Here is a 22,817-nt window from a genome sequence, read left to right as displayed (position 1 = left end):
GGCATGTTGACTACAGACATTTACCCAAGAGTTGCTGCCAGATAATTGAATGGTCATCTCTCCTCCTCAAGCTGCCTTCAACATTGCTTCAAATAATTGTAAACAGCATATCCATTTAGCCACAAAATTGCCTATGTAACTATGAAAGGCCAAGACTGATCCATCAAGACTGATCCATCAGGCTTCCTCACCCACAGACCAGCCACTTATCCATGTGATGAAGCTGTTAGTTTCTACATGTATTCATAGAAGCCCTGTCAGGGAAGTTCAGACTTTAACAGGCAAAGGCCCACGTGGGACACAGGATAGATCACCTCCCAGAGCACTGACTGCCAGTTTCACTGTACAGCAGAGGGCAGACCGTGTGCATGAGCTTGTGTGTGGCAGCAAGTGATGGACATGCACTAGTGTGCTGCATTTTTCTGTGTAATTTCTATGCACACAGGTACACTGATGAGATTGTGAAGTGCATTATTGTGAAATCTCTCCGCTGCTTTCATCTCATATTTCCACATGATAATGCACAGCTCCATGTCATGAGTACCTGTATATTATTCCTGGAAGTGAAAAATATTTTATTCCCCCCATGGCCTGCAAACATAGATATCTGATATCTTTGAAATGCCTTGGGTCAGTATGAGCAACAATGTTGTCATTCTTACCAACATCCAACCCTTCCACACAACCACTGAACAGAACATTAAAGAGCCATGATAAACAACCCAGTCACTTCAACATGTGTCAGGCTGCAAGAGGCAAACAGTCTCACTGAATACTGACTGGTTATGCATAACCAGTCATGCAAAATCTGCTGAAAAAAGTGTCAAATGCATAATACATTTGACTGATTTTTTTTTTAAATTAAGTTTAACTATTACTGCATATTTTTAGGTCAGTACTTCAACATGCATCAGTAAGCAGTTTTAGTGAGATTAGGAGGGACAACTTGTTTTAATATGATCTTTTATATCCAATGAGCACAGTAAATATGAAAGAAGTGAAGAGGATACCTACGTGTGTTTGGATATGGAGAAGGTACTGTTCCAGCTTGCTTCTCCGTACCTACAATCTATTAGCCACTGTATTATTTAAAATCATTACGTGTTTATCCATCTGATTATGCAAGGTCCATCTGATATGCTAATTTTAAACTGTGAGTAATTTGTTTTTGACAACAGTAAATCAATTTGAGAAAAGTTAAATCCTTTTGTAAAAGCATTTCTCTATTCATTGGCATGCACAGAACAACGTAGAAACACAATGCTGAATATAGAATGCAATGCAAGAATAAAGTAAACGGTTCCTTAAACTGAGGCACCAGCTCCATATTTGTCACTTTTTATATGGTCTTTACGACGACATATCCTCTCCAGACAAACAAATGACCAACATCCTATGTTAAGGCTTGTGTTTGATTGTGAATGTGTAAAAATTGTGTTTGTTCCTCAGATATACAAATGTGATCCTCTTACGGCATCGGGCGTTTTTATCCACTGGCCAGTACATTAATAAATTCAGTTTTGCTGGCCATTATTTTTCCAGACAACTAGATAACAATACATTTAGAATTAGACCTTCAACTGGCAGTTATGAGAAAATTACCAACCAGAGCCAAAATTCCCATGTTGCCCTTCTCCACCCTGATCCACATACCACACTTAAGGCCAGTTCATAGTCTTGACATACCATACATGGACCGTACTCCGCTGGGGTCCACGTGGGCTAAAATTATGCAATAGTGGACCTCAGTGTACGTCCGCCTGCCCAGGTCTGCGCGAAACTCAATTTTTGTGACCGCGCGTATCTAGCGTTCGCATACCAGTGTCACACAAAACATGGTTCGGCATGAAACTGTTTCAGATCCACATGCATTTCGTGTAGCGCCGGAAAACTTCTTTAGTTTCTTCTTCGTGGATTTACAACTTTTATACAATATGGAGACGATGTTCTTCCTCATCCGTACTCCTCATATATCTCACCAACATGCTGAACTTCCCCTCTCTATCCCTCCCTTCGTTAAGTGATCGAACATACCATCTCCGAGAGGTTTGTCTTTCCAACATAGCCTGGCAACAGAGCAGCTCTTCTTCCCCATCCGAGGACAGCGCCATGTTGTTTACAGTCTGCAACTTTCGGCGGAAAAGGAAAACGACGCGCAAAGATTGTGGGAAATGTAGGCCTTGGGTATGCGTTGGTACAACTAGACTATGAAAAGACTATGAAAAGGTGTGGTCCGTCCGCAGTGTATGCGCCTTGTACTTATAGACTATGTGAGCGCCTTTAGTTGTGTGTTGTTCACACACTTGGTTGTATAAACCTTAGCAGGTGACAACAAGCAGGTTTTTTTCACACAAAAAAAATCTGAATCCTGATAGGAAACTCAGAAGCCCTATCTGTATTCACTACATCCTTTGGAAGAAAAAAAAACCCCACAGAGATGAGACAAAGATAGCTGAACCGGAACACATTAGCCCTTATTCTTTTAAACTTTTGAAGTGTTCATAGAATTGAAAGCCCACACAAATTCACAAATTCAAAAATGTAGTGCCAGACAAGACAACAACACTCGAGCACATGAACCCTGTAAAACAACGTTCTCATTTCAGTCCCCAGGTATCACCAGTACAGCTGGTTTCCTATTCTGCCAGGTACTAGATTTATGTGTTGTTCCTTGAAGGGAGCCTTCAGTCAGGAAATTTTTACAACTGGAACAAGAGGTGAATGTAATGAACTTAAGGACTTGATTGAGAACCACTGCTGTAACACATCCATGACCTTAATAAGTTAACAGACCCAAACTAAAAAAGTGACAAGCTTTTATGTTTGCCCAGGAATCAAAGCAAGTCATTAACAATGCCAAGAACAAATGTCCAAGAGGAAAAAGGGTTAATAAATATGGGCAAAGAAGGGAATTCCTTAAAACTTCCTTTTAGCTGGTCATGAGAAAATTTCATAATTCATAATTTCACACAGCCTGTAGGCCTCTCTCATGGCCGTCCAGCTGCACCTTAATCTTGTGCAGTTCCTCAATCTCCTGGTGGTGCCGATCCGTCTTGTGGCGCACCAGGGAGCGGTAGAAGTGGATGGTAAACACAACAAAGATCACCCCAACCGGGACCATAATGATGGTGGAGGCCAGTGCAGCCTGCCAGCCGCTGTGCTTCACGGATGCAGTGGGCTTTGGAGGCTTTACTTCCCTGCTACCTAAGGTGGTACTGCAGTTCAATGTAGCAAGAGCCAACTCAGCAGCTGCAAGGGCCACCTGGTTGGCCCCACCTGAGTCTACAGGCAAAAACTTGATCCAACAAAGGAGCACCACTTCAGCCAGGAACAGGAGGATGCCCAATGCTGTGGAGAAGCCCCAGGCCAACTCAATATAATGGTGCATGCGCTCATGAGGTGATTCACTGACGGAGTTGAGATTGTGGATGTTGCTGACTGCCTCCACGTTGGGCAGGATGCAGGTGCTTATTAGAAGGGCAAAGAGGTGAACAGCAACCAGCACTGTAGTGCACACACTGAAGGCAATGAGGAGTACACGTGGATAGTTGTATTGCATCTCCAGCTGCACCTCCACCATAGCTACCTAAGACAGAGAGAACTTTAGTATTACCATACAGAATCACTTCCTCTGATTTCCCATTAGGCCCTGGTACGTGCCATAATGATGGAAAGCCTTTGCTACACAATTTGTAACTTCAGTCCAACGTTTGTAGTCAAAGGGGGCATGCTGAGCATACTCAAAAGTATCTCCAGTGCTTCCCTACCAGGATTGCATGCACTCTGGGAATTAGGGAGGGAATAATACCATTAATAATAAATTGAAAAACATCCTTAATTTCTCCCAGGGAGTCAGACTTCTTTTTAAAACATCATCAAACAATATTAGATATTTATTTCTGCCAACACAAAAATAAATCCTGCTCTTCTGAAGAAGCTCTTGGGAAATTCATTCAAAAAGTCAAAATATACTTAACTCATTATTTGTGACTGAATGCAGCTCACTTGGTGTTAAACTGTCATTATAATCCCTCATTCTGACAAACCACATTATTCAATCTTTCCAAAAGTGTACATAACTCACCATTGCAAATCCAGAGAGCAGCGCAGATGTCCTGCTTGAAGCTTTCAGCTTGGCCCGACTCAAGTAGAGTTTCCTCCAAGACAGGGCCTGCACTGAGTGGTGGTTGGAACTAACTAGCTCCAGGTAACTGCGCCGCACCCAATCTCTATAGTCCATTCCCCCATCATCCTGCATTCGCTCTGAGGCCCCTGGGGTTGGGGAGCCCATCGGCACATTGAGCTCACTGCTCATAGTCACTAATGGGCATAGCAGAAGAGAAGGAAGAATAGGTCGAAGGAAATTCATTGCACATATGTATGTCCATTCCTTCTAAACAGAAGCTCCATACATGGAGCTGGTGGTTCTTAAATTTGTATGGAGTGATATCTCCCATGGGACATCCACTCAAGTGTAAAGTTCATTCAGATTCTATTACAAAGTCTGGTACGAGATCCAACTGAGGCTGTAACTAAGACTTTATCAAATAATGTTCAAATACTCAATGAGGACGAAGAACCTTAGATGAGGCACATAAAGCTTTGACACCCACTTTAATGGGAGAATGTTATAGTCTCTTCTTTTTTTTAAAACTCATAGCCTATGTCTGTAATTCAACTTCATGTGACAGAGCAAAGATGCCTCTCTCATCTATGTAGTTGGGAAAGGATGAGTATTTAAATGCCCTATATTTCAGAGATCAGAGTTTGCCTAGTCTTGGGATTGATTAAGCAGTATGACTTGACATTTATGTGCTGGGAAATCATGAAAGTCAGAGCTATATCACCAACAATTTCACTGGACTTCCATCAAAAAATATGATGTGGCATCTACGATTGGTATTGGTTAGCAGCCTGGCTGCAGCATTTTTCACATTCCTTTTCAAGTCCCTGTAAATTTTTTAAAGACCTAAACAAGCCAACGACATCCTTTTTGTGGCATAAGAAACTTTCCGGAATCAAACTTGCTATGCTAAAGAGGCCATATGCAAAAGGTGGTTTAAATTTCTCCGATTTCCAAAAATATCTTGCATCACCTATATGGACCTGGTTACATCCAGAAGACAATGAAAGCAAATGGATATCAATAAAAAACAACCGCAAACAACTGCGCTGAATGTAGTTCCCTTTTTGTGTAATGAAAACAAACTGAGCACAACTAAAGAACACAATAATACAAAACACTTTTGTTTTATGGCAGGAGGCCGATTTCATACTTGAATCTAAAGGGTCGCTCTTTAGAAAACACTCCATTATGGAACAACCCATATATTCCAAATCCCACAGCAGACCGCACGTGCAACAGTTGGGTAGATAAAGGCTTTGAAATAGTTGGAATAATACACAGAAGGTATATTCTCTAGTTTCCAGCAATTGTCCTGAAAATACAATCTGCCTCAACACAACCTGTTGTAGCGAATTTGGGGGGGGGGGCAGTCCGGGAACCGCCGCAGCCGGGACACGAACCCAGGTCTCCCGCACCACGGGCGACAACGTTAACCAGTCGACTAAAGGGTCCAACCCGTTAGCCAAGGGCTAACGTGTCTATTTATTCGTGTACGTTACAATACCCCCCTCCTTCAGGATAAGGCGTCTCCGGCTGGACCGTCACAGCCGGATCTGACCCGTTAGCCATGGGCTAAGCGAGTCTATTTATCCATGCACGTTACACTACTCCCCTCCTTTGGGATAGGGCGTTCCCGGCCGGACTGTCACAGCTGAGATGCGAACTCATGTATTCCGCACCGCAAGCGACTACGTTAACCACTCGACTAAAGGGTCCGACCCCTTAGCCAAAGGCTACCGAGGCTATTCATCCGTGATTGTTACATTGCCCCATTCCTTCGGGAAGGGCGTCCCTGCCGGACCGTCACAGCCGGGGCGCGAACTCGTGTACTCCACACCGCGGGCGACAACGTTAACCAGTCGACTAAAGGGTCCAACCCCTTAAGAGTTAAGCGAGCAGTGGCGCCCCCAAGGGGTGGCCAGGGGTAACCACTGCCACCCTAATACTATCCCTGGTTTTGGTGTGCCACCCCAAGTTTTTCAGTGGCCCCATTTGGCCACCCCTATGAGAAATTTCTGGGGGCGCAACTGTAAGCGAGTCTATTTATCCGTGCACGTTACACTACCTCCCTCCTTCGGGAAACGCTTCCGATGGCCTTACGGTCCTTCACGATCGCACCATCCCACTTCTGACACCAATGTAGCGAATTCGGGGGGTAGCCGCGGGAACCGCCGCAGCCGGGAAGCAAACCCGGGTCGACTACATTAACCAGTCAACTAAAGGGTCCTACCCGTTAGCCAAGAGCTAACGTGTCTTATTCATGTACGTTACACTACTTCCCTCCTTCGGGAAAAGGGCGTCCCTGGGCAGACCGTCACAGCCGGGATGCGAACTCATGGCTCCCACACCCTGGGAAACTATGTTAACCAGTCGACTAAAGGGTCCGAACCTTTAGTCAACTAGTTAACATGTCGACTTAATTCGTGTACAAAAAAAAAAAAAGCTTCGGCCAGCTTTTGTACACGAATTAAGTAGACACGTTAAGGGCTAACGTGTTGGACCCTTTAGTTGACTGGGGTGCGGGAGCCACAAGTTCGCGTCCTGGCTGTGACGGTCCGGCCGGGGACGCCCTATCCGGAAGGAGGGGGGTAGTGTAATGTACACGAATTAAGTAGACACGTTAGCGCTTGGCTAACGAGTCAGACCCTTAAGTCGACTGGTTAACGTTGTAGCCCGTGGTGCAGAAGCCACGGGTTCGCGTCCCAGCTGGGACGTTCTGACCGGGGACGCCCTATCCCAAAGGAGGGGGGTAGTGTAACATGCATGGATAAAAAGACTTGCTTAGCTCTTGGCTAAGGGGTCAGACCCTTTAGTCAACTCGTTAACGTAGTCACCCGTGGTGCAGGAGACCCGGGTTTGCGTCCCGGCTGCAGCGGTTCCCGAGCTGCCCCCTGAATTCGCTACATGTTTAAGTACTTGCAAATCAGACACTGGGTCAAAGCAAACTCACCAAATAGATTTCCTAGCATACCGGAAGCGACCCCTCTGGAGAAACAGTTGCTCAACACCTTACGTACATCGACCAGAAGTCTAACCTCAACTATTTACAATATTCTCAACAATAACGGGCCTGAAAATGAAAGTTCTCTTAAAAACACAAATGGCTACAAACGCGGCGATCTCTGGTTCGAATTCCTGTTACCTCCAGCTTGGTCGGGCATCCCTACAGACACAATTGGCCGTGTCTGAGGGTGGAAAGCCAGATGTGGGTATGTGTCCTGGTCGCTGCACTAGCGCTTTCTGTGATCGGTCGGGGCACCTGTTTGGTGGGGAGGGAAACTGGAAGAAATAGCCTGACCCTCCCACGTGCTATGTCCCCCTGGTGAAACTCCTCACTATCAGGTGATACATGTGGCGATGCCACATGTATCATGGTAGTCTGCAGCCCTCCCTGGATCGGTAGAGGCGGGTGGAGCAACAACCGGGATGGCTCGGAAGAGTGGGTTAATTGGCCGGGTACAATTGGGGGGAAAATGGGGGGAACCCCACAAATGGGAGTTGGATCTATATTGCTCATATGATGATGCTGACTGGCACAAATTTTTAGAACAAGCTCAAACGTTTCTGATCTACACTAAGCACAGACTAATTCAATTCAATATCTTGCACAGAACATAATATACACCTGTTAAAGCTGCATAAATTTAACTACAATCTCACCCGTATGCACGAAAATTACAAATTAAAAATTTTAAATTATTATTGATACTCGAGAGAGAAAGGAAAGGTAGGGGAGACAGAGGGGATGACTAGTAGCAAAGGGCCTGAGCCGGATTTGAATCCAGGGCACTGCGGTTAGGACTCAGCCTCTAGACTTTATGCCCTCCACCTCTGGTTACAAAACTATTGCACAGCTACTGGTCTTAAATTTGTAAATAACTTTGCCCTGTTTTGGGCGAGACCCCTCCTGCTGAAAAAGGATGGCCTCAACCCAAACGATACTGGTGCTCAGCTGTTGTCTCAAATAGGGAGACCAGGGCAAAGAGTGTTCTGAGCAGATAGTCTTATTTGGTCCCTCTGAAATGTCCTGACCCTGTAGAAAGGCCCAGCCATGATAAAAAGCTAAACCTGGCCCTGTTAAATATCAGGGCACTTACAAGTAACACCTTCTCTATAAATGATCTCATCTGTGAGCAGAAGCTAGATTTTATTCTTCTAACAGAAACTTGGCTTGGTTCAGATGCAGCTGCCCTTCTAGCTGAGGCCTCTCCTCCAAACTACAGTTTCATCCACTCTATACATGAGGGTAAGAGAGGTGGAGGACTGGCAGCCATTTTCTCAGATGTTTTTAAAGGTAAGTGCTTGCATCTAGGCAGTTTCCCATCCTTCAAGTATCAGGCGATCTTATTGGAAAGTCAATCTTCTGTGTTACTAGTTACTATTTATTGGCCCCCAAAGCATACAGCCTTATTTTTACTTGAAATATCAAACCTACTGTCGATTTGTTTTACTAATTATGACAGAATTCTAATTTCTGGGGACTTTCATTTGCATGTGGATAATGCCTCAGACGGCAAAGCTATGGAGTTTGTACAGCTTCTGTTTCCCTTTGATTTTATTCAACATGTTGTTGGGCCAACCCACAACCTTGACCACAATCTAGATTTAGTGATCTCTAGAGGCCTGAATATTTCTGTTGACAAGATTGTTGATACTGATTTATCAGATCACTACTGTTTGTTTTTTTACACGATTGTCTCTGACTTAGCAAAAAAACAACACAGCGTGTATCATAAAACCATGTTTTCTTAGTCCTTCTGCAGTCATTAATGTTAAAGTGTGTTGTTTCCTTCTACTAATGAGACGTTACAACTCGTTTCAACCCCACGGGGCTATAAACTTTAATAATAACTTCGTCACGTAAGGTTATGCATCATGCTCGGTCCGTTATTCCAGGTGCAACAACCTAAACAACCCCTGTGTAAACAAGGAACTAAACAATGGTTCCTAACAATAGTTCCTATTGTTACATCCTTTCTCTTTTCAGTTTCTTCTTTTTTTTTAGAACCTTTAATACATTTGCACAACATTTGTGATTCACTTTTTTTTCTTTTTCATTCATGCCCCCCCCAAAGTCCATTAGTGCTACAGATCCATTCATCTATGTGAGGTCACAAAGTCTTTGTATCGCTGCGGCTGCACAACAGAGCGGCCTGATCTGGTGGTAACAGGGTTGGCCCTGTCACCACTGTCCTTGGTTTTGTTTCCTGCTAAGACACTGCGAGAAGGAACACTCTCTGAATGTCCAGGTTCAACACTCTCTGGCTGACTGGGGCTGCTGATCTCCATGTCCATAGTGTCAGTGAAGATTGCCCCTGGTGCATGCCTGAGGTGTCTGCGATTTCTCCTGATGACACCACCCGTGTGCAGCTGGACCTCATAGGATCTCCTATCGACCGGCCTCAGCACCTTGCCCACTCTCCAGCCAGTGTGGGGTGCGAGAGGCTGAACTCTCACACATTCACCTGGGGCAAGCGTGTCCAAGTCTTTAGCCGACCTGTCGTAGTATGCCCTCTGCCGTTGTTGGTTATTTTGTAAATCCTGTTTCACCTGCACAACTTTCGGCTGTAACAGGCTTGCCTTGGTTGGCAGTAGTGTTTTGGTACGGCGACTGAGCAGCCGCTGTGCTGGTGTGGTATCAGTACCCTGTGATGGTGTGTTGCGGTGGTCCAGAAGGGCGAGATAAGGATCCCGTCCAGCAGCCTTGGCTTTGAGCAAGAGTCTTTTTGCTGTCTTAACAGCTGACTCAGCTTTGCCGTTGCTTTGTGGGTAACCTGGTGATGAGGTTTTATGTTGAAATCCCCACAGTCGACTGAACTTCTGGAATTCTTGTGACGAATACTGTGGGCCATTCTCCGAGATTACAATATCTGGGATACCTTGGCGGGCAAAATGAGCTTTCAGCTTCCGTATCACTGTGGTTGACTTGGTATCTGCCAGGTAATCTATTTCCCAAAAATATGAGAAAAAATCAACAATTATGAGGTAGTCTTTGTTTTCAAACATGAACAGATCCGTGCCCACCTTTGCCCACGGCCTGCTTGGCACATCATGTGACATTAGCGTTTCTTTTTGTTGTTTAATGTCCATTGATCTGCAGATGTCACACTTTGCTATATATGATTTTATTTGGTCGTTCATGCCCTGCCAATAGACACACTCCCTAGCCCTCCGTAGGCATCCTTCCACACCCAGATGTGATGCGTGTAGGCGGCAAGTGATGTCTTTCCTCAATGCATCAGGGATGACAGTGCGCTCACTCCTGAACACTATTCCATCTTGGAATGAGAAGTAGGGCTTGATTTCCCTTGGTGTTTTTGACTTATCGTCAGGCCATCCTTGCTGCATCATTTTGATGAGAAGCTGCAGTGTTTCATCCTCTTTTGTGGCAGATCGTATATCATGTAGCCTGTCTGCTGCGATAGGTAAGTGTTGTGCCATGTTGACAGTCTCTAGTTCTGCATCCGGTGCACTCTCAGGAAGATAAGCTCTGCTCAGAGTGTCTGCTAGCAGCATGTCTCTACCTGGCACATATACTACATCTAGATCATACTTTTGTATGCGCAGCATCATTCCCTGCAGCCTTTTGGGTGCACTTAGTAGAGGTTTTCTCACTATTGTTTCCAACGGCTTGTGATCACTTTGCACCGTCACTTTTCGGCCGCATGTGTACTGGTGAAATCTTTCCATGCTAAAAACCATTGCTAAGAACTCCTTTTCTATTTGTGCATACCCACGCTCTGTTTGAGTGAGTGCTCTGCTTGCAAATGCTATTGGCTTACCCATCTGCATGAGCGCTGCGCCTAAACCTGTGTCTGAAGCGTCACACTGCACTGTGAGTTCCTCATCTGGGTTGTAATATTTCAGTACTGGGACCTTTGCTATAGTCTCTTTCAATTTGAGGAAAGCCTCCTCATGCTGTGCTGTCCAGTTCCACTCCCTGTTTTTGTGTGTCAAATCTCTCAACACTATGCACTGGTCTGAGAGGTGGGGACAAAACTTGGCTAGATAATTTACCATACCTAGCAGCCTTTGCACTCCTTTCACATCAGTCGGTGCCGGCATCTTCTCAACGGCAAGCACTTTCTCTGGATCCGCCCTGAGTCCATCAGCCGTCAGGCGGTGTCCAATGTATGTGGTCTCCTTTTGTCTCAGCTTGAATTTGTCTTTGTTCAGCTTGATGTTCTTTTGTCTGCATCTTTCAAGAAACAGTCTCAGTTTTCCATCATGGTCACGCTCAGCTTCCTCCTGTGTTTCCCCTTGGCCTGTGATCAGTACCTCGTCAGCTATAATGTACAAGCCCGGTACACCGTCCAGCGCTTGTGTGAGCTTTCTCTGAAAGATTTCTGGGGCCGGACTTATCCCCATTGGCATCCTCAGCCACCTGTAACGTCCGAATGGAGTGGCAAATGTTGTTAAATAGCTGGACTCCTCCTCCAGCTGCACATGCCAGAATCCACTCTTGACATCACACACTGTGAACACTTTTGCTTTTGACAAGTCCGGTAAAATGTCCTCAATGGTTGGCAGTGGGAAGTGACTGCGCTTTAGAGCTTTGTTCAAAGGCTTGGGATCGATACACACTCTTGGTTTCCCACTTGGTTTCTGTACCACCACCATTGCACTGATCCAATCTGTACTGCATTCCACAGGTGTTATGATCCCTCTTTGCTGTAGGTCTTGTAGCTCGTCCTTCAGTGGTTTCATCATGGCGACTGGGACCCGCCTCTTTGGCAGCTGTACTGGTTTCACTGTGCTGTCCACCTCTATTTTGTATTTTCCCTCGAGGCAGCCATCGCCAATGAACACATCAGCATACTCATCTTTAATTTGTCCCATTATCCACTGTCCTGTTGTTGTTTCTGTTGTGAAAATACTGTCTATTGTCATGATGTTTTTATATTGCACTTTTATCAATTTCATGGCCTCACTGGCTCTCCTACCCAGCAGAGGCACTGTACCAGCTGCATTCACCACCTGGAACTCTAAGCGATATAGCTTGTTGTTTCTCGGGTTTCTTATTTTCACTTTACATTTTCCCAGTGGTTTTAATTTGGTTTTATTGTACATTACTAGTACACTCTTCGTGTGTTCTAATTTGGCATCTGGATTCAGCAGGTTAATTGGGATGATATTGCAACTGGCACCACAGTCTATTTGGAATTTGATCATGTCCTTGCCTAGAAGCATGCCAGCATAGAGAAGCTGAGTTTTCTTCATTTTCTCAGTTTCTTTTACACAGGTGATAATATCTTCATATTCATCACTCTCAGATTCAGTTGTTATTTTACTCACATATTTCTTTTTCCTTAGTTCCGGTTTTACTCTGCATTTTGCTGCAAAGTGGTTCTCTCTTCCACACTTTGTGCACTTCTTCCCAAACGCTGGGCACTTTTGTTTACTTTTCTCATGCGTTTTTCCACAATATCTGCACTCCACAGTGTTGCTCGTCTGTTTCCGATACTGTGCTCCTTGCACTGCATGTACCTCTTCCACCATCGATCCCGAGATGGTTTTCACATTGTCCTTTGAGAGCTCAGCGGCTCTGTACAGCTGCAAACATGTGTCCAGTGTCAAGTTTTTCTCTCGGAGCAGTCTTTCTCTTACGATTGTGTTGTTACCTCCACACACAATCCGATCCCGAATGAGCGAGTCTCTCACTGTCCCAAAGTTGCATGTTCTTGCCAACACTCTCAGTTCCATGACATAATGGTCTATATTTTCACTGGTGCCCTGGTTTTTTGTAAAAAAACGATAATGTTCCACAGTCTCGTTAACGCTGGGGTCGCAGTGATCATCAAACTTCTTGATAACGTCATCTAACATCCATGCATCCTTCGGTGTGTCGCCCAGTAACGTGTCCATAAGTTCCCTGCCGCTCTCCCCGACAAGATAGCTGAACAGTTTCACCCTCTGTTTGTCATCGGCGTCAGCCATGGCTAAATCCACATACAGAGCAAACTCGTCCCTCCAGGTCTTCCATGTCCTCGAAAGGTTGCTTGAGTCCAGACATAACGTTTGCGGTGGTTTAAGCCCATCCATGTCACACGGCAGTCTCACGCTAGCAGCTAATGCTAACATATACTGAACGTTGCTTAGGAACACTAACCACTCTCCCGCTCCTAGAAACTTTTCCGCAACAAACTTCAAACCGAGTCGTCCGCCGCTGCCACCATGTTAAAGTGTGTTGTTTCCTTCTACTAATGAGACGTTACAACTCGTTTCAACCCCACGGGGCTATAAACTTTAATAATAACTTCGTCACGTAAGGTTATGCATCATGCTCGGTCCGTTATTCCAGGTGCAACAACCTAAACGACCCCTGTGTAAACAAGGAACTAAACAATGGTTCCTAACAATAGTTCCTATTGTTACAATTAACTTCCCTCATCACCTGCGCAGTCTTCCTCTGTCAGCTGATATTTCCTCAGTGCATGATAAAGTTAACCACTTCAACTTTAAACCAGAGTCAGCTCTCGACATAGTGGCTCCTATGAAAACTAAGAAAAAAATCACAGACTACAGTAATGCCCTGGAAGACTCAGCAAATACGTTTGCTCAAGAGGGACTGCTGTAGAGCAGAGTGAATGTGGAAAAAAGCTTAAAATCCATGGCGAGATTTTTAGAACATCTTTATTTGTTTATAACAAAGCTCTGCGCTGCACAAGGCAGGCTTGTTTCTCTAGCATTATAAATGAAAACAGGAACAACTCCAGAGTCTTATTTTCCACAATCGATCGCCTTATAAATCCTCCCCAGTCTCATGAGCAGTTATGCCCTGCATCTAAATCAAAATGTGATGAGTTTGCATCATTCTTTGGTAATAAAATCATTAATATCCGAGCAGATATCATGCATAAGGTTGTTAATCCAAACAGTCAAACTGCTAGTAACAACTCTCGGTAATTTCCTTTTGCAAGATTAGTGAAGAGGAAAGTCGTAACACCATCTTGCAGATGAAGTCATCCACCTGCTCTCTGGATGCAATTCCCACTGCCTTTTTTAAAGAGGTCTTAGATAGTTTGATTGGTGATGTTTTGGATATTGTAAACTGTTCTTTAGAATCAGGTATCTTTCCTGATTCACTGAAAACAGCTATAGTAAAGCCCTTACGCAAGAAAAATAATCTTGATCTGTCAGTGCTGAGCAATTACAGGCCTATTTCTAATCTGCCTTTTCTGGGCAAGATTTTGGAAAAGACAGTATATAAACAATTGGATGGGTTTTTACATGAAAACAACATTCATGATAAATTTCATTCCGGTTTTAGAAAAGGACACAGTGTTGAAACAGTGTTTGTAAAAGTAGTCAACGATCTCAGAGTGAGCGCTGAAAATAAAAATGTTTCCATTCTTTTACTCCTTGATCTGACGGCTGCCTTCGATACAGTCGATCATGATATACTTCTAGACCGCCTTGAGAATTGGATTGGCCTTTCAGGCACTGCCCTATCATGGTTCTACACTTATCTTACTGGCAGAAGCTATTTTGTCAGTCTTTCTGACCATGTCTCGGACAAACGTAATTTTCTACGGTATTCCGCATGGTTCCATTCTTGGTCCTTTATTGTTCTGCCTGTACATGCTGCTGCTTGGGGAAAATTATCTGTGATCATGGAGTGAATCTTCATTTTTATGCTGATGATACTCCGTTATATTTATCTGTAGCGCCAGATGACCCCAATGCTCTCAATCCCTTGATGAATTGTCTGTCTAGTATTAAACAATGGATGAGTGGAGACTTTCTCAAATTGAATGAAGACAAGACAGAAATTCTCATTATAGGTACTAATACACACAGGGAAATGATATCAAGTAGAATGGAAAGTCTGGCTGTACAGAATAAGACTGTAGTAAAACACCCGGGTGTCATCATTGAGTTGGATTTTAAATCACATATTAACAATGTTACAAAGGGTGCCTTTTTCACCTAAAATATATTGCTAGAATTAGACCCTACCTCTCCCTGGAAGACGCCAAAAAGGTGACGCATGCTTTTATCTCTTTGCATCTAGACTATGCAATGCACTTCTTACTGGCTTACCCAAAAGAGTATTGATAGGCTACAACCAGTACAGAACGCAGCAGCAAGGGTCGTAACAAAAAGCAGGATGAGAGATCACATTATCCCAGTTTTAGCATCTTTACATTGGCTTCCTGTAGCATTGAGGATTGATTTTAAAATTATTTTACTTTGGTTTAAAGCTCTACATGGTTTAGCACCCTCATACCTATCTGACTGCTTATCTGATCATGTTCCAAGCCGCTCTCTTAGAGCCTCTGGTGCTGGCCTGCTCAATGTCCCTAGAATGAACGACAAAAAGTATGGCGAAGCAGCATTTTGTTTTTATGCACCGACGGCTTGAAATAGACTCCCCCAGCAAATATGAGAAGCAATGTCCATGGATAGTTTTAAGAATCAGCTCAAGACCCATTTTTATGCTCTTGCTTTTAATTAATTCCACTTTATATTTCTTTTTATTCCTATTTTTTATCTTGTACTGTGGTTTTATTTCTTGCCTTGTTTTATGATTTTTGCCTAGGTCTGTGTTTTATTATTCTTAACTTATTTTATCTGTATTGTTGTTGAGTCTTGTTTCCCCTGTTTTTAATGTAAATCACTTTGAGCTGCATTTTATGTATGAAAGGTGCTATACAAATAGTTTATTATTATTATTATTATTATTATTATTATGTGGTATGTGCTCTACAAGGTGAGCCACCGGGGCGCCCCAATACATAACTTGTACATATTTTCTGACACTGCCCGAAGATTACAAAGTTTTGGAATTATATTACAAAAACTACTTCAGATATTATAGAAAAGAATATTCCATAGGATCCTAAACTGTGGATCCTAGGAGATTTGAACCTATTGAAAACAAACAACTCTGTTAAGCACTTCATTTTACTTGCCAGTACCGCTGGGAAAAAGATGCATTTCAATAAACTGAAAATCCGACCGAACTCCCTTACAAAGACACTGGATGAATTAACATCATACTGTACTCCAGGGAGGATCCTCTACAATGTTTAGGAAGATCTGGGGAGCCTTCATAGATGCCCTACCTCAAACTCAAATGTGATAGCTGATACTCTATTGCTGCTTTACTTTCACCTGGACCCAAATTTATTTTACAACCCAACACGCTTTCGAATCGATTTTTTTTTATGATTTTGTGGTTTGATACTAAGTGCAAAGAATCAAACCATATACAGGGGTTTGGGGGTGGAGGTAGAGGGTTTGTGCTGTCATTGTTATTTTAAAAGGAGTATGCAGTAGACAGAAGCATGGGATTGGCTAATAAATTCACAAACTTGTATTACTTTTTTTTAATAAATACTGGTATGAGGTTGTATGACCTGTGGTGGCTTGTCAACATCCTCAGCACCCATCACCTCTGCTCTGAGTGTTTGTGCAGAGGTCCGATGATGACATTGTTGGCTATGGATTTCCCATGGTAACAACTTTGCTAGTGGTGGAAAGTGTGGAGCAGGAATGGGCAATTGGGAGTCTGCTGGTGGGCTCTAAATCTCTGTGCTTCCCACTCTGTATGTGCCATTCCACTGCCTTGATCCCCATTGTCCCAAGTTTGAAACACCTTAAAACATACAGCGCAGTTTGCTTCGTAAGCATTTCCATGCACCGGCTTTAACTACCATGAGTAATCATTATTCTTAAGCCATTTGTTGTTAAACTTGCATTTTCCCATTTCCTTAAACTAATGAGCAGGCTGGCTAGCAAGGCCTTAGTTTAATGATGCAGACTCATTGCGTCACATGATCTAAATAATCTAAATCAGGGAATACCTTTGCCACGAAGGGTGTAATTTGTCTTCAAAAATGTTTAGGTAAGTGGTAACCTATCTCTAAGGCTGACCCCAGACACCCTACAGAGGAAACTCATTTCAGCCACTTGTATTCACGATCTCCTTTCGGTCACTACCCAACGCTCATGACCATAGGTGAGGGTTGGAATGAAGATTGACTGGTAAATTGAGAGCTTTGCCTTCAGGCTCAGCTCCCTCTTCAACACAACGGTCCGGTACAACATCTGCATTACTGCTGCTGCTGTACCAATCCGCCTGTCAATCTCCTGCTCGATCCTACCCTCACTCATGAACAAGACCCCGAGATACTTGAACTCCTTCACTTGAGGCAACACCTCATCCCAAACCTAGAGGAAGCAATCCACCATTTTCCGGTAGAGAACCATGGTCTCAGACTTGGAGGTGCTGACTCTTATCCCGGCCATTTCACACTTGGTTGCAAACCGCCCCAGTTTGTGTTGTGTTTTATTCTATTAGAATTCTGTTCTCTGTAGATGACATCAACATTTACTAACTATAAAAATACATTTCAGTGACCACTAAGTTATGTAGATCAGCTTGTTACGCAAATAACCAAAACAGAGAATCATGTGGCTGCAATTCAGTATAAAAAGCATGCAGACATGGTCAAGAGGTTCAGTTGTTGTTCATCAAACGTTTAAAATGGTGAAGATGTGTGATCTAACAAGCAGGAGCAGGAGACCATGGCAGGTTCCATTCCTGTCAGTTAAGAACAGGGAAATTAGCTAATATGGGTACGTGCTCAAACTGGACTATTGCAGACTGGAAAAATGGGACCTGGTTCTGACAAATCTTAAATTCTCCTGCAACATGCAGATGACAGGGTTAGAATTTGGTGTGAAAAGCTTGAATTAATGAATCCATCCGGCCTTGTGTCAAATAGTACAGACTGGTGGTGGTGACATGATGGTATCAGGAATATCGTCTTGGCACACAATAATACCAGCTGAGCATTACTTTCATGTCTCAGTGTACCTGAGCGCTGTTGCTAACATGTATAGCCCTTTATGGTTACAGTCTTCACTTTCCAATGTGTACTTCCAGCAATGTACCATGTTGCATCATCTCAAGCTGGATTCACCAACATGACAGTGTCTTCAGCGGACTCCAGTTAGCTGGAGTCCCCAAATCTCAATCCAATAGAAAACTTTTGAGTAGGGCTACACATTATATTAATTGTGATTTCGATATTGGGTTCCACAATTAATTGATCATGGCTGGGGGGGGGGGGGGCGATTATTCACACTGGGTTTAGCTTGCTCTTGTGTGAAGAAAGTATTATTTTGATTTGAAGATTTTGAATGTTTACAAAATACATTATAAATGTGAAAACAAGTTTTCTGTTGACTTAAAATGCTGAAGATTAATAAAACAATTCCATCCATTACCCAAACCGCTTATCCTGCTCTCAAGGTCGCGAGATGCTGGAGCCTATCCCAGCAGTCATTGGGCGGCAGGTGGGGAGACACCCTGGACAGGCCGCCAGGCCATCACAGGGCCCCCCAACACACACACACACACCCCTAGGGACAATTTAGTATGGACGATTCACCTGACCTACATGTCTTTGGACTGTGGGAGGAAACCGAAGCACCAGGAGGAAACCCAGGCAGACATGGGGAGAACATGCAAACTCCACACACAAGACGACCCAGGATGACCCCCAAGGTTGGCCTACTCCAGGTTTCAAACCCAGGACATTCTTTCTGTGAAGTGACCATGCTAACCACTGTGCCACCCATAAAACAATTCTGTCCCCCAAAATGTATGAAAAATCATGATAATCAAGATTACAGCATCAAGCGAAATAATGGTGATAATTATTTGAGCCATTATCACGCAGCCCTACCTTTGGGAGGAGGTGGAACGTGAGGTTGATAAATCTGCAGGCACTGTGTGATGCTATCCAATCATCATAGACCAAAATCTCTATGAAATGTTTCCAATACTTTGTTGAAACTATGCTCTGAAGAGTTAAGGCTGCTCTGGAGGTACTACCCTCCAGGCTGTTCTACCCAGTGCTAGACAAGTGTACCTAATAAATGAATAATTTATAAATAATAACGAATAAATGAGTGTAAAAGACAGCTCACTGACTGACACTGGCCAAGGCAGAGAGAATCCAAAAAAAAATCTTTGAGACTCAGACATTGACTTGTCAGACGACAAGGAGCCACAGGCAGTGTTTGAGGCAGAGGATGAGAGCTCAGAGGAAGCATTAACTGAGGAAGAGCAGATTGTTCAGGAAGAAAGGGCCTGTCGTCCACTGTGAGCCAAAACTAATATGAAGGCTTCAGAGGCTTTTTTTTTTAAATTTAGCATCACATAACCCAACAGAGATTTCCATTCTTCCATCAATCCATTTCCATTTCCATCAATACTCTAAATATGCTATTTTTTCAAAATAAAAATGTTTAGCTATTGATTGTGTGGGTTAAAGAGGTGTGTAGGCTAGACGATTCAAAAAATACTCGTAACATTTTAAGCGGACACTTCATCCTAAAGACTTAGATGCTGTAGAAAAAAGAAAATTCAAAACTTCTTTCTCCCGTGTCTCGAGGATGTAAGAAATGCATAACCAGATTTCACATAAATCGTGGACATGCATTTCCAATGCACTACTAATACATTTCAAATATATTTATCTATATATATGAAGTGGTCAGTTTCTACATGTTTGTAATGAATACTGACATCCATCCATCCATTATCCAAACCGCTTATCCTGCTGTCAGGGTCGCGGGGATGCTGGAGCCTATCCCAGCAGTCATTGGGCGGCAGGCGGGGAGACATCCCACCCTGGACAGGCCGCCAGGCCGTCACAGAGCCCGACATAGTGCATACAGGGCAAGGCATCACAGGGCACACATAATGAAAATGTTTTTCAAATATTTTTCTTTCCGTGTGACTATCGCATGTAGCCCAAAGGCGCAAAGCTGACTGACTGCTTGGTGAGTTCACTTTTTAGGCAAATCTACACCAACGAGCAGATTGCCTTCGTCATTCTTGCGCAATTCGCCGCTGATACAATTTGGTAAAAGAAATAAATCGAAATGAGGGCATTTCTGCGAGTCGGATTAACAGTCACGGAAGTATTAGGTGGGCTATTGTAACAGAGTTGAAAATGACCTCACTCAGATAAAGTGAATTCTCCCAAAATGTGTAGTTTAACATGTTATTGTAATCCAATGCTTTTTGATGGTTTGTGTAAACCCCAGATGTTGTACCGCATTCACTAAGGTTAGATATGAGGCTGCGCGACTGTTTGTCTATTCACTTTCACTTTGACACATTTTGGGCATTTGCGCTACCCGTACCTGAGAGCTAGACCATCTCCGCTGGAGACTTGTATGCAGTCGCGTTGCAGCAGAAATCTCATGGATTGTTGTTTCATTTGTGAATGCAGGCAATAAAAGCCACTGTTAGGAACCCCTGGTCTGAATCTCTATCACAAACACCTGCACAAGTGAGGGTCGTTACACTATGCACACTGCAGTCTGCAGCCGGTCACAGCCCACAAGGATACCGATGTGTAGTCCGGGAGAGCGCACGCGCACTGAAGGAGGCTATAAGCTACTGTGCGGTAACCAATGCTAGTAGGTGGTTTCAGATGCAACCCCGCATCTTCCCCAGCCAACGTTGTTTTTAACATTAACCACAACCCCTAAAAATCGCATTACGGGTTTCTGCGCCAGGGAGGTATCCCAGACAGACAGTCGCATAGCACGAGGCACCAGATCAGTTTGAAAGTATTAACTAGCTCGACATTTATAGTTTCGGTGGGACACAGGTTCACTCGGGGGTAACAGTTAATGTCGTCCTGCAGCCCGAAAAAAACAAAACACTGACTGGTGCCTTGTGGCAAAACACGCCTGTTGTTGGCGTCATGAGCCGATAGGCTAGATGTGGCACAGCTAATTACATTTGCACGTATTGTGCACCTTTCAGCATAAACCGTCAGTAGCTAGTAAGTAGGCGGCTGTCCTAAGACGTTACATTTAAGTGATAAGCCGGAAGGAAAAATGCTAATTGTTAACGTTAAATATTGTGGTTCATAAAATGGCTATTAGTCTCTCAAATCAGCCTCGGTTTAACGTTTGTGGCGATAACCTGTACGTGGCTTCACCCAGCTGCCGGACATGGACTCCTGCAACTCGCGTGTCTAATTAATGCACGTCCTGTAAAGTTGAAGCTCGTCATTAATATTACATCTTACCTGACTGCAAATGTTCCCAGAAAATAACTGCTTACAGATCCTTTGGCGGATTTCTGTTGTGCTGCACAAGCCAATGAAAAATTACGTTACACGTACAAATGTTTTGGTTGAGCAACTTCCGCCCTTAAAACGCTTAAACCAGCAATAGGAAACACCGCGGACCCATTATTTAACAACGATCTGAAAATGGCCACCAATCTTTTCCACTTAATTTATTCAGTCTGTGTAAACGCCGAAGAAGGTTCTTTTCCGTGATATGTGGCCCAGAGCAAGCGCGACAGACCGCAGAAGTGGTGCGTCACTTTCATACCATGTACGTAATTCCGGGCTCAGCTGTAGTCCAGCTCATGGGACAAATGAACTGGAATGGGAAACGATTGCTTCTAGGTTCGCGTGCTTTCAGTTGCCTACTTTGCTTCCTATTATGCCATAATTACTTTCGCATTCCCTTACCTGCTGAGAGTGACGATGTGCTGTGAAGTTACAATAAGAATTAATAAAGTCGGTACTATTACGTATATCAGGGCTCACCACCGCCACATAGCGTCTCAAACGTCATCAGGCGGAGTTCAACACCGGCAACAAAAAAAAAAAGATTTTGTTCTGAATTGCATACATCATAGAAAACAAACGGCACATCCATGTAGAGTAAAGAAAATTGGACAGAAATGTTACAACGAATGTAATGAGCAAAATCTTTCCAAAAAGTCACAGTGTAACGACAGTGTGGTCGTTGTCATGTATCTACAGGATAACGGAATTATACAACGATCAAGATGTATCTTGGTCCTCCTCTTTTATTTGCTAGACCGTAGTAACATTACAAAACGACTGCGTTAAAAGCAGGCACGAAAACACATGAGTGACCCTCTTGCTCTGTCTTCTTCCAAGGGCCGCGCACCAGAGTGGCGCGCGTACATTTATACAACATACACAACCAATAGACATCGAGGGTCAGAGGTCAAACATAAAATACATATTACTGCAAATAAAAACATTTGCTTTCGTGTGTATCTCCATACACTACACTCTTCCCCTGAAATCTGAACCCAGTACGTTTACAGTACAACAACATTTCTTTTTTCTTCTTTTTTTTTTTACATCTTTTCAACATGACATTGTTATAACAACAACTGGGTTCTCACAGATTTAACCTATCAGGCGGCTTCACATGTCGCTGCGGCCTCTGGACACCCTCAGCAACTGAGGAGGGAGCAGTCTCACTGGATCCTTGCTGCACAACTTTCTCAGTGGATTCTGGAACGTTTACAGGCATTGATACACATGCATGTGATACATTTGGAACAACCCTCAGATCATCAGATTTATCTGACACATTACAGTTCTCAATCTCAGTATTGATCATTTGATTGACATGTCTCTTGTACACCTTTCCATACACTTTCACAAGATATGTGACAGGACCTGGATTCTGGAACGTTTACAGGCATTGATACACATGCATGTGATACATTTGGAACAACCCTCAGATCATCATCAGATTCATCTGACACATTACAGTTCTCAATCTCAGTATTGATCATTTGATTGACATGTCTCTTGTACACCTTTCCATACACTTTCACAAGATATGTGACAGGACCAAGTGCCTTTACAATGCACCC

At 43.6% G+C, this 22,817-nt stretch overlaps 1 protein-coding gene across 2 annotated transcripts; it reads right to left on the bottom strand.

Moving 5' to 3' along the window:
• Positions 1–885: 885 nt before the first annotated feature.
• On the bottom strand, positions 886–21,449 carry LOC130116605 (protein orai-2-like). 2 transcript variants are annotated; one of them, XM_056284567.1, is made up of 3 exons: positions 21,193–21,449; positions 4,085–4,320; positions 886–3,586 (listed from the first exon to the last, which is right to left on the bottom strand). In XM_056284567.1, exons 2-3 carry the CDS (start codon positions 4,313–4,315, stop codon positions 2,966–2,968), a joined length of 852 nt encoding a protein of 283 aa, XP_056140542.1. In that variant the 5' UTR covers positions 4,316–4,320; positions 21,193–21,449; the 3' UTR covers positions 886–2,965. The 2 variants fall into 2 exon arrangements, with proteins under 2 accessions (XP_056140542.1, XP_056140543.1); XM_056284568.1 differs by lacking the exon at positions 21,193–21,449 and having other exon boundaries at positions 886–3,582; positions 4,085–4,175.
• Between the last annotated feature and the right edge of the window lie 1,368 nt (positions 21,450–22,817).

This window comes from Lampris incognitus, chromosome 8 (genome assembly GCF_029633865.1).
Source record: "Lampris incognitus isolate fLamInc1 chromosome 8, fLamInc1.hap2, whole genome shotgun sequence".
NCBI lineage: Eukaryota > Metazoa > Chordata > Actinopteri > Lampriformes > Lampridae > Lampris > Lampris incognitus.
The sequence above is the reverse complement of the archived record's forward strand: the minus strand, read 5'-3'. Positions and strand labels throughout refer to the sequence as shown.